At 34.6% G+C, this 13,315-nt stretch overlaps 1 protein-coding gene across 3 annotated transcripts in view; it reads right to left on the bottom strand.

The window, feature by feature from the left end:
• The window catches only part of MON2 (MON2 homolog, regulator of endosome-to-Golgi trafficking), a 73,911-nt gene that overhangs the window by 44,306 nt on the left and 16,290 nt on the right, over positions 1-13,315 (bottom strand). For all 3 annotated transcript variants that reach the window (XR_008732576.1, XM_055712561.1, XM_055712562.1), the window contains exons 3-10: positions 9,005-9,132; positions 8,043-8,174; positions 5,067-5,196; positions 4,423-4,520; positions 3,625-3,750; positions 2,670-2,864; positions 1,808-1,932; positions 1,281-1,420 (exon numbers count right to left, since the gene is read on the bottom strand). Coding sequence is in view for 2 of the 3 variants with exons in the window: in XM_055712561.1 (XP_055568536.1) it covers positions 1,281-1,420; positions 1,808-1,932; positions 2,670-2,864; positions 3,625-3,750; positions 4,423-4,520; positions 5,067-5,196; positions 8,043-8,174; positions 9,005-9,132 (1,074 nt within the window). In the remaining variant the exon portion in view is untranslated. The remainder of the gene's footprint in view (positions 1-1,280; positions 1,421-1,807; positions 1,933-2,669; positions 2,865-3,624; positions 3,751-4,422; positions 4,521-5,066; positions 5,197-8,042; positions 8,175-9,004; positions 9,133-13,315) is intronic.

The following is a 13,315-nucleotide window of genomic DNA, read 5'->3' as shown; positions in this document are numbered from 1 at the left end:
ATGTTAGACATGGCCACAAGAAGAAAAAGAGGCAAACAGAGACATGCCTGAGAGACATCAGAAACACTTGGGTGGAAAGAGTAAGTGAAAAGCTAAAGAAGAAAACAGACTGGAACAATAAGCCAGAGAAACAGTAACAGCACTAAGGGTATGACCCTACTGTGCTGCTGTTTCATGAAGGCAAAATTTAAGTTTTCAGGAGAATATTTTAGAATAGCTTCTCATATGTGCGTGTTACATGATGAAATGTGCTTTTCTGATTTACCCTTAACTGGATTAAACTAACCCAGAAATAATATTAATAAACATGTTCTATCAGCTTCTGTACAGACAGCTATTAAACAATAGCCATTGACACAAATTTCTTCACGTTACCAATGCTAACACCAACTTGGAATGCAGACTTCATGACTGAACCCTGGAAGGTGTGAGTTTAAAACCAGACTTTTTCATGTTTATTAATTTAATAGTAGATATGATAGATAATTATACTTTGATTCTCGGTTTATTATCTCTTAAGAAGGCATGTCAAAAGACATCCTTAGAAATTATTTTTACATTGTTGCTGAGGCATCTGTATCTAGAACCACAGGGAGAAACAGACTCTTAACTTGGATGTAAACACTTGCAAAGTTATTGACAAGAGGACAATTTCTTCTTATAAAAATAAAAATACACCGAGTAAAATACCAAACCCTGGCTGCAAGAAAAGACAATCAAGTTTAGTTTCAGTAAGTGACTGTTTTCAGCTTACAGAAAAAGGAAAGATCATCTGAAAAACACAGACCTATCTTTCTACCTCTTGGCTTCCTCAGTCCCATTTTGTCCCTGGACATCCAGAAGAATTAGCGACTGCCTCCCAGGAGGAAGCAAACACACACTGTCTTACTACTTAAATTGCACACTGCCAAAAATGACATCCCCACACAAGGAGACAGAAAGTAGACAAATGTGTTACAGTCAGAAATGAGAAAAAATTCCCTCAGAATTTCTCTCAGAAAAGTTGTGAGCCAAGAAGCTTGGTTGCTCTTGAAGCAGATACTAATGCAGGAGCACTGCTCTGCTGACTGGGGGCTACATCTTCCCTGCAATACAGGTAGATAAAATCACCTGTTGTACCAGACCTGAAAACACCAGTTTGTCTCAAACTAGCTTTTCACTTCAGTGAACACAAAAGTAAAGAACTGTCACAATCCAAATGTATATACTGAATCAAATCAGAATTTATTATTACAAGAAAATCCTGGGTAACTAAAATCATAGTATGGACAAGGTTTTACCAGTTTGGTTTGGTGTCATTGATGTGTTCCCTGTGCTTGGTACAAGAAATAATGACTGGATGAAGGATCCCAGTGCATTCACAATATCACGGAAAACTTTAGTGGAATGTTGCTTCATATCATACGATTGACAAAAGGACCTGGAAAGTATTTTATAAAATATAATAAATATTTGACAAATAAGGGACTAAAAGATTATTTTAACAGCAACTCCCCTGCCCCTCCCTCCAAACTGCAGACTAAAAACACACTTCAACTGCAAATATTTACATTAATAATAATATTTAGTTTTAGGTAAATTTTCCTTTGACACTGGTTAAGAGAGGGTTTGGAATACTCAAATAACTATAATTCATCCCCTCTAGGATAATAATCATTGCCTAATGCTTTATAAAAAATTATCTTGAACAGTTTACTACATTTAAGTTTCTACATAATTTTAGAATTTACAATGTTTATTTTCACCAGAGAAAAAAATAAAAATTTTTTAAATTTTACGTAAAAGTGAAATACAATATATTTAATACCTTAATAGCTGAGGCTGCACACAAAGCCTATGAATAGATTCTACTGCAACAGCTCTTAGCCACTGTGGTTTGTCTGCATCCAGAAACTTAACCAGCAACGACAGGAAGATTTCACATTCTGTTACCTGAAAGATACAGTTCATAGCCATTCATTTAAAAGAAGGCAGCTCCTACAAAACACTTTTTCCAAAAAAACTTCTGTTTCATCTTAGGAGTCCCATCCCAGGAAGTTTTGTACAGGATCTAGAAAACCCCTTCAAGAAGCATTTACTCAAAATCACATAAAAAGCATACCTAATAATCATAATATTTTTGCCAAGCTAACATCATATATGCAATTGTATTGAAGGAGTTAAATTCCTCAAAGACATTGCATTAAAGTTCTTACATGTGCTACAGTAAACAAATGAAACAGAAAAATATCTTCTTTAGCAAGTATGTAAAATTTGAGAGGCAAGAACAGCTGAACATGGGGGGGGCGGTTATGCACATTCTGTCAACAGCTTTAGCAACACAAGTCAAAAGTCTCTTAGCAAGTATTAACAAGGCATAGCAATTAACGTTAAAGCCAGGGAATCAACCTAAGAAGTTCAGAAGGTCCCCAAAACCTTAACTGAAAGGCAGTTAGATACAGAAAGGACAACAGCTAATTTACTCTGACAATTTATACAAGTCCATATTTAATAAAATTATACATGTAGAATACACATAAACACAAACACATTTAAGAGGAAAAGAATATTTAGACTTTTCTTCCCTCAATATATGTCAACAGTTCCCAAGAACTAATTGTTACTGACCACAGTACTGGATATACATAGAAAAACACAATTACATAAAGAAAATTTGAACATATTCTTACCAGCAAACTGTAGAACTGCTTAATCAAAACAGAAACAACCCTCAGCAAACGCATACAGATGGGGAAGTATGGTTTTTCCACTGGTGCTGGGGAAGATGATGTGCTCGAACCTTGCCTGAATTTGATATTTGGGGAGAAGAGCTTTATAACAAGTGGGCATACCCTTTCTTTAAGAAGAAAACTGAATTCCTGATGCTGAAAAAGAACACAGAACAAATTATAAGCAGATATTCTTTAATTGCTACCATTAACTCTCATTATACATCTTATTTACATTTACTGTTATGATCAAGCATTCTGAAGTCATGTAAATCTTGGTATAAATTAGATGCTCAGGAAATTAAAAGGAAGAACAGCCAACATCATTGCAAAGCTACCAAAAAGCATGATGAAATGACATGGTTGGGTTCATACCATACACTCCTCTTCTTGTACTTTGCAAATTGAAATAGGCTACTAATACATCATTTATTGTATATTAAACTTTCTAATTTAGCTGCTGTCTGCTAAAATGTGTTACTGTATGATCATGGTGCATTTATATGCAGTAGATACACACAATTCATAGTCATGATTCTTGCTACTTTGCAAGTGGGGCAAGGTTGTTTTCACAGAAGTAGCAATGCCACAAACTAAGTTACAGAGCTGTCATACATCATGCAAGATAAGAAAATGCATCTTTGCAGGAGATATAAACAGCAAAACAAAAAGTGAAACAGGAGTACAACTTGCTCTACAAAGTGCACAAACACAGGCAAATAAAATGTATGGGAATCAAAAAATGTGGACAAAAAGTACACAGTACTTCTCTATTATAAAAACACAACATGTAAAATCTACAAGTCCTTTTCAAAAAAGTAATTCCTCTTTAATTTAGCATGAGTACTAATGCAGTGTAAATTTTACTATCTATGTGAACAAAAGTCTTCCTGTTTTCCTTGCAAGAACTACTCACTTGTAAAAAGACTTGCGGAAAGTCATTGAGGACTGACTCAAGAAGTTCAAGGCCAAATGTCCGGGTCATTTCTGTCATACCCACAAGCCAGTAGGGAGCATCAGCATTAACTAACTGACAAAGATCCTTAAAGAGAAATACAATAACATTTATACTCTCTGCAATCCTGTACCAGCATAAGTTTTCTGAGCCTACAACAAAATCTCCACACACACACACCCCCCTTGTAATGAGTAATTTTCCAATTTCAATGTAAGGTTTCCTAAAATAAATTATTAAGCAAAAAACTTTTAAATAGAAATTTTAAACTTTGCTGGTATCCTTGTAGCAGTTGTGTTCATTCCTGTTCTTCCTGTTCTCACTGTTCTCAAAAATATCTCAAGACCAGTAAACCTGCTAAATCAAGAAAATTTTTATTGGTGATGACTACAACTACTACTTTTTATTATACACTCAACTTCAATATACAATACCAAGCACAAGAAGCAAGACTGAACTATAGTAGCAGTGTTTGGCTCACGAAAAAAAAGAATCTTTAATTTAATGCAGACAAGCATGCCTAGTTATTATTTAAGATTTATAGTAAAACGCTCTCCTAGGCCACTTTGTCTTCATTTTCCAGCCATTCCCTGGGATACAGGATATCACTGCCAATTACAATAAATGCACATAAGAAAGCCTAAGGCTCTGGTTAAGGGCCTTGTCAATATACTGAGAGAAAATTTTTGAAATTTCTGACAGAGATGTAGAAGCACCCAGTCATAACTGCAAACGTATAAATACATGCTCCCCAACTACCTGAAAAAGCATATATGCATCCTTAGCACATGGCTTCAGTGTACTGACAGATCTTCTGTTACTATTTCCTTGAACTGCAACTGGCTGGTCAATAGTATCTGTGTAAAAATAAAAAACAGTTTTGTGAACAAAGGAACTGTTGAAAATCAAGTACTCATTAAGTGTTCTTACAAAAAGATTCTAGGAGAACACAAAGGTAATTCTTCTGCAACTTATCATGTTGGCAGAAATACACATTAGATTGAATACCAAAGATCATCAATACCAAGCACCTCTTTCCAATGAATGTTCTCTTCAAAATTACTACTGCCACATATTTCACACTCAGTAACCTAAGTTACTTTCACCTTAAATGACACCCTCACCTCAAATTCCTTCACAATACTAACCTGAAAACCAGCTCTCATAGCTTGAAAAAAAATCAGCTTTTATATATTGCTGTACTGACTTGGACTGACACAATGGCTAAGGATTTTGTTTCCTTTGAATACAAGTAAAAATGTAAAAAGACAGTAAAAATTTGAAATATCTGATTTTTTTAAATAACATTTATAGACTTTTTAATACTTCTTTATCTGAAAAAATGTTTCATGTGTGTCTAAAAAAAAGTCAATACAAGCAAGCAGAGTAAAAAGCATACCCACCTTTGTATCGTGCATCTTCAGCAACCACTCTCTCAAATACAACAGTGACTACCTGCCGCACTGTAGCTGCCGCAGTGTTATTTGTGATATTATCTTTTGTGAAGTGCAATCGAAAACAAAGTACAATTGCCTGAAAGGAGAAGACAAAAAAGAAAATACATCACCTTACAATAATATATTTTCAACTTTCAAGCTCAAGACAGCTAATTGAGGAAAGGTTTCCAATCCGCATTGTCATGTTAAATTTGAAGAACCAGAATAAGTTTTACAGAGTACCCTGGCCAAAACCTCTTTAGTAATCCTCCCCAAAGGTAATCTAGAAGCGGTGTTAACTGAAGACATTATGATGTGGCAATAAAACTACAATCATACAGAGAATACACAGTAATCTACCATGTAAAACAATTTGTATCAATATTAATGTCAAAAGGCCACTAGAATTACACGGTTAATCACAAAACAGTCAGTCAACGCCAAAGCTAAAATGCCATTCCTCTCCTACATTAGATCACAATACCTTCACAACCATGTTGACTCAACTGCTATTATTCCTCTATAAATGTGTATTTTAATGTGACATTGTGTTGGCAGTGACTTAATACTGTTTCCCATTGGATTCCATACTACCTCTAACACATGGTTTAATACTTAATTTTATAATGAATTTTGAAAATTAACATATATATGTGTAGTGAAACCTGTATTTCTTGTTCTTCTGTCCTCATTATGTGTCCTTGCACTTGCATCAACCTCAACCACACCCAGCCATAGCACTATATGCTCTAAGCCATACAAGACTCAGAATTTTCTTTTGCTTGTTTTTCTTGTAAATGATTTGTGGACACCCAGAGACGGTATCTCTGTGTTAGTTTGAAATTTTACAACTCAGTCATATACCTATGGACTTTCAGAAGATACTGCAAGATTCTCTAGGTTGATCTAAAAGCAGTGTCTGTATTAAGGGGCTTTTCAAGATGGTTTACCGGTAATTTTCTTAATTCAAATCAGTCGAGCTGAAGCATACATGCAATATATTTCTGGCTCAAACTGATTTTCTCTAAGAATTTTTCAGCATGGAAAAAACTCCAACTTTCAGAAATTTTTCAGGTGGTGGTGGTGGTGGTGGAATCTTGGTGGGATAAAATGAAACCATTGCATCATTTCACCCATGCCAAGTAATGCTTATATTTGGTTAACTGAAAAACTCTAGTAATGTCAGGCTTTGAACAACACAAAGAAATTTTACATACATGCTCTGTCAGGAATGTTTTTCCCTTAGCCCTGTCAGAGCCTGTCAAAATTTGACTATACATTTCTAAATGTACTAGATTTTAATGTGCACTGAGAAAATTGTTAGAAGTACAGCAATTAGATTCTCCAGTAACTGTATTATGTGAGCATGCTTCTGGATGAGGACACAAGGTAAGAGAAAGCCATGCTGGGAAAGACCTTCCCTATTTGACGCTGCTGTGCTCACATGTTCTTGTGGTTGGTGTCCAAAAGGAGAAAGGTTCTAGACATTAGAGAGATTAACAGATCAAGGATGTTGAAAAAAGTCTTTGGAAGACACACACAAAAAAAGTAAGTGAAGTAGGATGTAGATACCATGAACCTAAGAATAAGGAGGTTAAGAGAGACAGGATATACAGAGGAAGGGAAAGAAGAATTAATGAGCAAAGGGATGAGAAGCAGATAAATGATACATGGAAGGGAAAGGTAATGTGGACTTAAAAAGCAATTGTCTTCTTCTAGAGCCTAGATTCAAACTTGATAAAATGACAACACTGCAGGTTGTTAAAGAACATCTGCTACTCAGCTAATGACTGCCAATCCCACTTTCTAAAGTATTTCCATTTTCTTAAAAAATTATGCTTCTGCCCAAGAACACAGAATCTGATCTGGGACAAAAGAAACAAGATAGTGCTGGAGTCTTTTAAAATAATTTGAATACTTAAGTAAATAAAACCTATACCTACTGACAAACCATTCAATCCTTAGCAAGTTTTTATTCTACCATTTATAGGTTTTATTTTCCATTATCTTCCTGCCATCAGCAGACTTTTGTAACTTAGCTTTGATTTCCCTCCCTTAGTTAAATGGATTAATAATGAATTTAACATCCACAAATTTAACCAGCTAAGAAGTTATTTCATTAAAACTGAAGCAAAGACAAATGGAAAACCTTCCACCAGAAAAGAATGCCTTCAAAAAGAGTCTTCAATTCTATTCCCTCTTCCTCTCTTACAATAAAAAAAAAAGGGTGCTTTGATATTAAACCAACACACTGAAGGCAGAGCATAACAGAGACAGCAAATTAGAATGATTTATTTAAAAACAGAAAATCTTTCTTAAAGAGGAAAAAATTATAAAATGTAATCTAGAAGAGGAACTGAAACAGAACTTCACAATTCACAGATGGATAAACAATGTTGCTCCTTCAAAAAGAAATATCTTGCGATGTAAGATTGAAATGGATCAGAAACCTTATTTTTTTCTAGTTGAAACATAATATCCAAAATGGTACATGTTTAAATTATGTAATGAAGTTACTTCAGTTCTGACTGAAAGAGCAATATATCTGGATGGCTTGCTGAAGAGATTTAAGGCAGGGTGGCAGGCAGCTTCTTCTAATATTTGCTTTATTAGTGAGAGCTTACACTGTACTTTGTGCTCTGAATTCAGTTCAAAAATATATATACGACAAATTTAGCATATAAACCAGATAGGCATTAGCCCAGTGCTTTTATTTAAAGTTCCCATTAAGTCAGTATTACTGTGGAGGAACTAAAAAACAGACTGAATAGGAAGCTAAGAGAAATTGTGTCTTCAGTCTAGATAGAGAGACAATAGACATACAATGGAATCAAGAAAGCCCTCATCTCTTCCATTATTTCCAAATGCTTCATGCATAAAATTTCTCCCTGTTTTTCCTCTTGGATATTTTAAGTACTACAGCTGGTGCTAACAAATTCTTACCTTGGACAGTGCTTCATCATGCACAACTGTGTTGGTTGTTAAAAGTACAAGAACTGTCTGGAGCAATTTAAGTTCTTCAAGGCTATTTTCCATCAGTTGCCAAAGCATATTAATAATGTTTCCTGCTGCAGCCTACAAAGAAATATTTTTTTGCCAATAATTAAGTCATTTACATATGGTATATCATGTGCACACACATAAGAACAGCACTGTCACAAATGAGTATCATAACTGAATTTGCCTGTTTGTCTATACCGTAGGATTACACTGAGAACATAAAGCCAACACAAATTTCCCAAAATATTTTTAAAGAATTGACAGCAGAAATCTCTTAATGTGTAGTCCAAATTAAAGTGCATACTTAATTTTCTACTTAGAAATGTAGAAAGACAGTAAAAAGACAGTTTATCCTCAAAATTCATTCATATCAGAGAACAGCGTAATTTTACATTATGCAAGCACAACTGAAGGTATATTTCGATAGTATTATTTTCACCAGCTTCTTAACACACTATATATGCAGTACTGTAATATATCATAACATATACAGATGCAGGAAATGTGCATCCATTTTATCTTATTTTTAAAAGTAAAGTGGAACAAAACCATAATGCATGTTATCACGCAGAGTAAATTTTGTGGGTGCAACTTTAAGAATTTTATTTATCGACGACCATTACATGTTCTCTTCCTGCAGTGTAAGAACACAAACTAAATGAGGTGGTTTGAACTTTCATGGATTTCCTTCTAAAAGTTACTACTGTTGGGTTTTTTTTTTTTTAATTGTCAGGAAGGTTTCCTTTTCAATTACAATTCTTTAAAGACAGATATGAGTAAAATACTTTGCAGACTACGTTCATTATAATATAAACAGCCTCCTAAAAAAAAGCATTCACCTTCGATTTCGGGCCTGTATTTCCCATACTGAAATATTTATGTATTTATATAAAGATTGATCTTACCTCTGAAACAACTTCATGGGACATGAGCCTCTGTATGGCTGCTAGACACAGCTGAGTGATCTTTGGTTCCTTTGTTCCACAGCCCATTAGAAAAGGCTGAACTACCTCTGAGCTGTTCTCTTTCAGTGCTTTCAAAAAGAGATATGGAAGCAGTCAATGTTTAATACCTTGAAGAATACAATGTAAAATTTGTTAATCATACTTATCAAGAAAAAGCAATCTCCGCTCTTGGAAGTTTGGGATTTACCCTTGCTCCACCGGGAAAAGCCAAGTGAAGACAGACACTGGGCTGCCACAGCTCGCTTACACAATTACCCTGGCTGAGGCACAAATCCCAAGCACCTTCTCACACTCAAGTGACTTTCTCTTTCCAAATCCAAAATATAGAGTTCATGTGGTTAGTAGGAAGCTGTAAGGTTCTACCACCCCAAGCCTCATCTGGCCTTGCAGCAGTGACCAGCGTCAGGCTGGCAGCCTGCTCCTTCTGCTCTGCTTCACCTCAGCACCAAATTCAAAAGCAACACCAAGTATGGCACAGAGACATATACCAAAACAGGCAGCATGAAGGGGAATAGGAAAATGCCACCAACAAAACAGGAGGAGAAAGAGACCGCACTGTTTGTATCCTGGGTACATACACCTGGCTGTGAATTCTTCAACCAGTGTTTTAGCAAGAAAGGGCAGCTTCTTCAGATGAAGCTTTGAGCTTTGTTTCATGAACTTCCCCCTGGCCCAGGAAAAAAGCTTCACAATGATACAACATTCCACGCTGACATTTTTTAAAGTTTTTCCCCATAAAAGTAACACTAGACATCTGAGATAAACTCCCTAAAATTAAAAAAGAAAATATTTCTGAAAGACGAAAGGAAAGCATGACTCCGATCAATTAGTGCTTTTCTATTTGCGGGTGTGGTCGTCAATTCATGCAAACTTTTGATTTTAGCTGCTCAGCACCATTTCAGATACTGAAAATTTCCTCACAGTTGAAAGTTCAATGTGTATTCTTACACTGAATATCATACACTGTTTTAGTCCATGTGTAATAAGAGAAATGTATTCATGCAAAAGTTTCACACACATTTTTAATCACAAATCTTACCACAAACAAACAAAAAATATGTTCTCACATAAAAATGCAAACATGATCCGCTTTATTTTTTTTATTGAACAGTTTGGCTCACAAGAGGATTTATTAAGTATCACTACAACTAATTTGGAAAAAAAAAGAAACATCAAGGTAAAAGCTACAAATATGTATTTTAGTGATATTTTTCAACTGAAGCACTAACATGAATAACAAGTTAATTATAGATGCCAAATTTCTATAAGGTAATAGCTCTTACAGGGTGATATTAACACATATGCAGTCCACAGTTTTGTCAAGTCTCTTCAGAGCCAGTACAGGCTCTATGTCCTGTTGCAGAGGCTGACCTTGCACCAAATGCCTAACCAAAACCAATTAAAATGTCAGCATAAATGTGAATGAATACACTGCTTGTTTAACAGGGGTTTTTTACTACCAAGCAAATAAACCTGCTTTTAAAATATACAGTAAATATCATATCCACTGATACTGTTCTCTTATGAAACACTTCATAATTTTCCAATCAAACCCAAAACATTGGCTACTGATTAAGACATGTAATTTAGGCATCTAATTGTCAGTGTCTACATGAGCTAGGTGTCTAAGCTGCCCTAATAGTCTATGAACACCTACAACACCCGGCCAGTAGAGGCTAGAGAGCTCATTTTAACATGGGCACAAAACCTTCTTCACTCATATAAATTTGTGGACTGCCATTAAACTCTAACCATTGAGCAGAAAGAAGAAAGCAAAATTTTTAAAAAGATAACACAAGCATTTATACTTAACATCAGATTAATGATAAAGTTCTAAATGGCAAAAATGGCATGAAAGTTAATAAATAACAAGACAAAGACAAATTTAAACCTCTTACTGTATTTTTCCTATAAACGATTAAAAACAATAATCACGCAACAGGATCTATGCAAGGATTTTACTTTATGAAGCTGAAAAATTAGTGTTTCATAGAACTGGTTTGGTAGTGATTATTTTATTAGCTCCAGTCTTAAAATACACAAAAATTTTCTCATATCCAGGTCTGCTTCCATTTTGCTATGAAAACTATGTGAGAATATATTGAAAAAGAAATATATCATAATGAACCACATCAGAAAAGAAGTTTTGAGAAAATAAAACTTACTCCTTCATTCCATTAGCAAGATTATAATTCTAATTTTTTAAAAGAACTTCTAAAAAAAAATATTTATGAATTGCACATTTCAGAGCCATGTGAGAATAATTTCTTACATTTATCTCCTATGATATAAAGCACAAGCTGAGTTCTCTTTTGGAATTATCAAATTCTCATAAATAAATTACAAAGCACATACAGACTTCCAAGAATGAAGACTCTGAAACTGCTCAACTTTTCAAAGAGAAAGAAAGAAGTTAGATCAATGACATCAGAGTTCTGGCAAGTTAAACACATCTCACCAGACTATTAATAAAGATTTATAAGATTTTAAGATTGCATCTATTTTCTTAAAAATAATAATCCTACACAACGTAATGCTTCAAGAAAGCATCAGGTCAGCTTATTCAAAACAATCCAATACAGTTGTTCTCATCTAATCTAGTGAAATGACAGTTTACATCAAATTATAAAGAAAAACCATATCCTGAACAAAATATTTAAATTACTAGAATGTCTAGTAGATATTCCTAAATCATCTAGCAGTTAAAAAGTATCTACTTCACTAGATTTCACAATTATGGTAGCCTTTGGCAGCTTTATTATTGCTATACATACTACCTTCTCCTCCAAAAATTTTAAATAACAGAGATCTTGACATTAGCTTATCTACAAGATTAGGTTACAATTGATATCTCAAAAAATAAAAGAATCCATAAATAATTTGGGCTGTTTAATGGCATTATGTTTAAACTGTGGAATGTTAGGATAATGTGCAAGCAAAGTATATGTTCCCCTCTGTTCTGCAGTTTCTTACTGCGAAAAAAATTATTATCCTATTAGCAAAGATTAACTAATTAAAATAACTTTTACGATCTGCTGGTTTTCCAAACCTTGTATCAACAAATCTGCACAGTTTTTTTGACAAATTAAATACTAACTACAATCTAGTTTAAACCTTCCAAAGGAAAAGTACTTAGAAAATTTTACCAACTGCCAGAAAGTGTTCCCTCAAAACGATACAGACTGCCTATCCAGGCCCAAAATCAATGATCTTTCACATTTCTTTGAGATGAAGATGAAAAACCGATTTTGCAGGATTACAAACTAACTTTCTAAAATATAAAAGTTCTTTACACAGTAACATGCCAAAGAATGTTGACAGCTTCCCAAATGTCTAACTACAGACTTCTCTTGTTCATTTGTGTATTTTCATATAGCTGACATTACCTGGCATAGTTTTCCCACTTATGTCAGCATTCATGACAGCAGTAAAAACAAAGAAAATAAACAAATAAAAAAAGAGGCATTAAAGTGAAATATTGAGGGGTGGGACTGCTACTTCAAATAATTCTAGAAAGGGCCTCCTTACTGATATCTGGTTTACATACCTCAAAACAAGAAATAGTTTTAATCTGTTTCATTTGGACTTTTCAAATAATTTAGCATTTTAAGAATTTTGACTACAGCCGGCACATTCAAATCTGGCCAAAGGCTTTAGTAGCAATTGGCAAGAAGCCATCAATTTACATGATATTTAATAAAGCTGAAGAAAGTCAGAGACACTGTTTTAAGCACGTACAAAGGTGCAACTCACAAGATATCTCCTGTCCCTAAAGGCAATGGTACATCTTAAATTGAATGACCTTGTCTCAGAGTAAGATGGAATTTTGCCTGCCAGGTACAAATCTCCAAAGGCTAGACCCTCACACTAAACACACAGAGGAGGATCGTACTGCAGAACTCCACACAGAGCACTCAGTGACAACTATGGTGAATGTTGACAGTGAATAAAACATAGATAATTTGGAGTCCAAGTATGTCATGCTGTTTTTCTAAGTGGACAATTACTTTTCCAGAGCCACAACTGAAAACGGAGACCTTCCTCAGCAACGGTATAGCCCTAACATAAAACAGAAGCAGTGTTAAAAATTCTCAGGCTACTGGATTTTTTGCTAGGTGCCCAAAAGTAAAGCATCACTGATATAGCACACACTAGAAGACACATAGGATTATTAGACATATCCGAGACATCTTTTTAACATTTTGATCTGCAACCCTTGTTTATTTTTTGCGTTGCATTGCAAATAATTAC

This window comes from Falco cherrug, chromosome 5, assembly GCF_023634085.1.
Source record: "Falco cherrug isolate bFalChe1 chromosome 5, bFalChe1.pri, whole genome shotgun sequence".
Classification (NCBI taxonomy): Eukaryota; Metazoa; Chordata; class Aves; order Falconiformes; family Falconidae; genus Falco; species Falco cherrug.
This window is presented reverse-complemented; position numbering and strand designations above follow the sequence as displayed.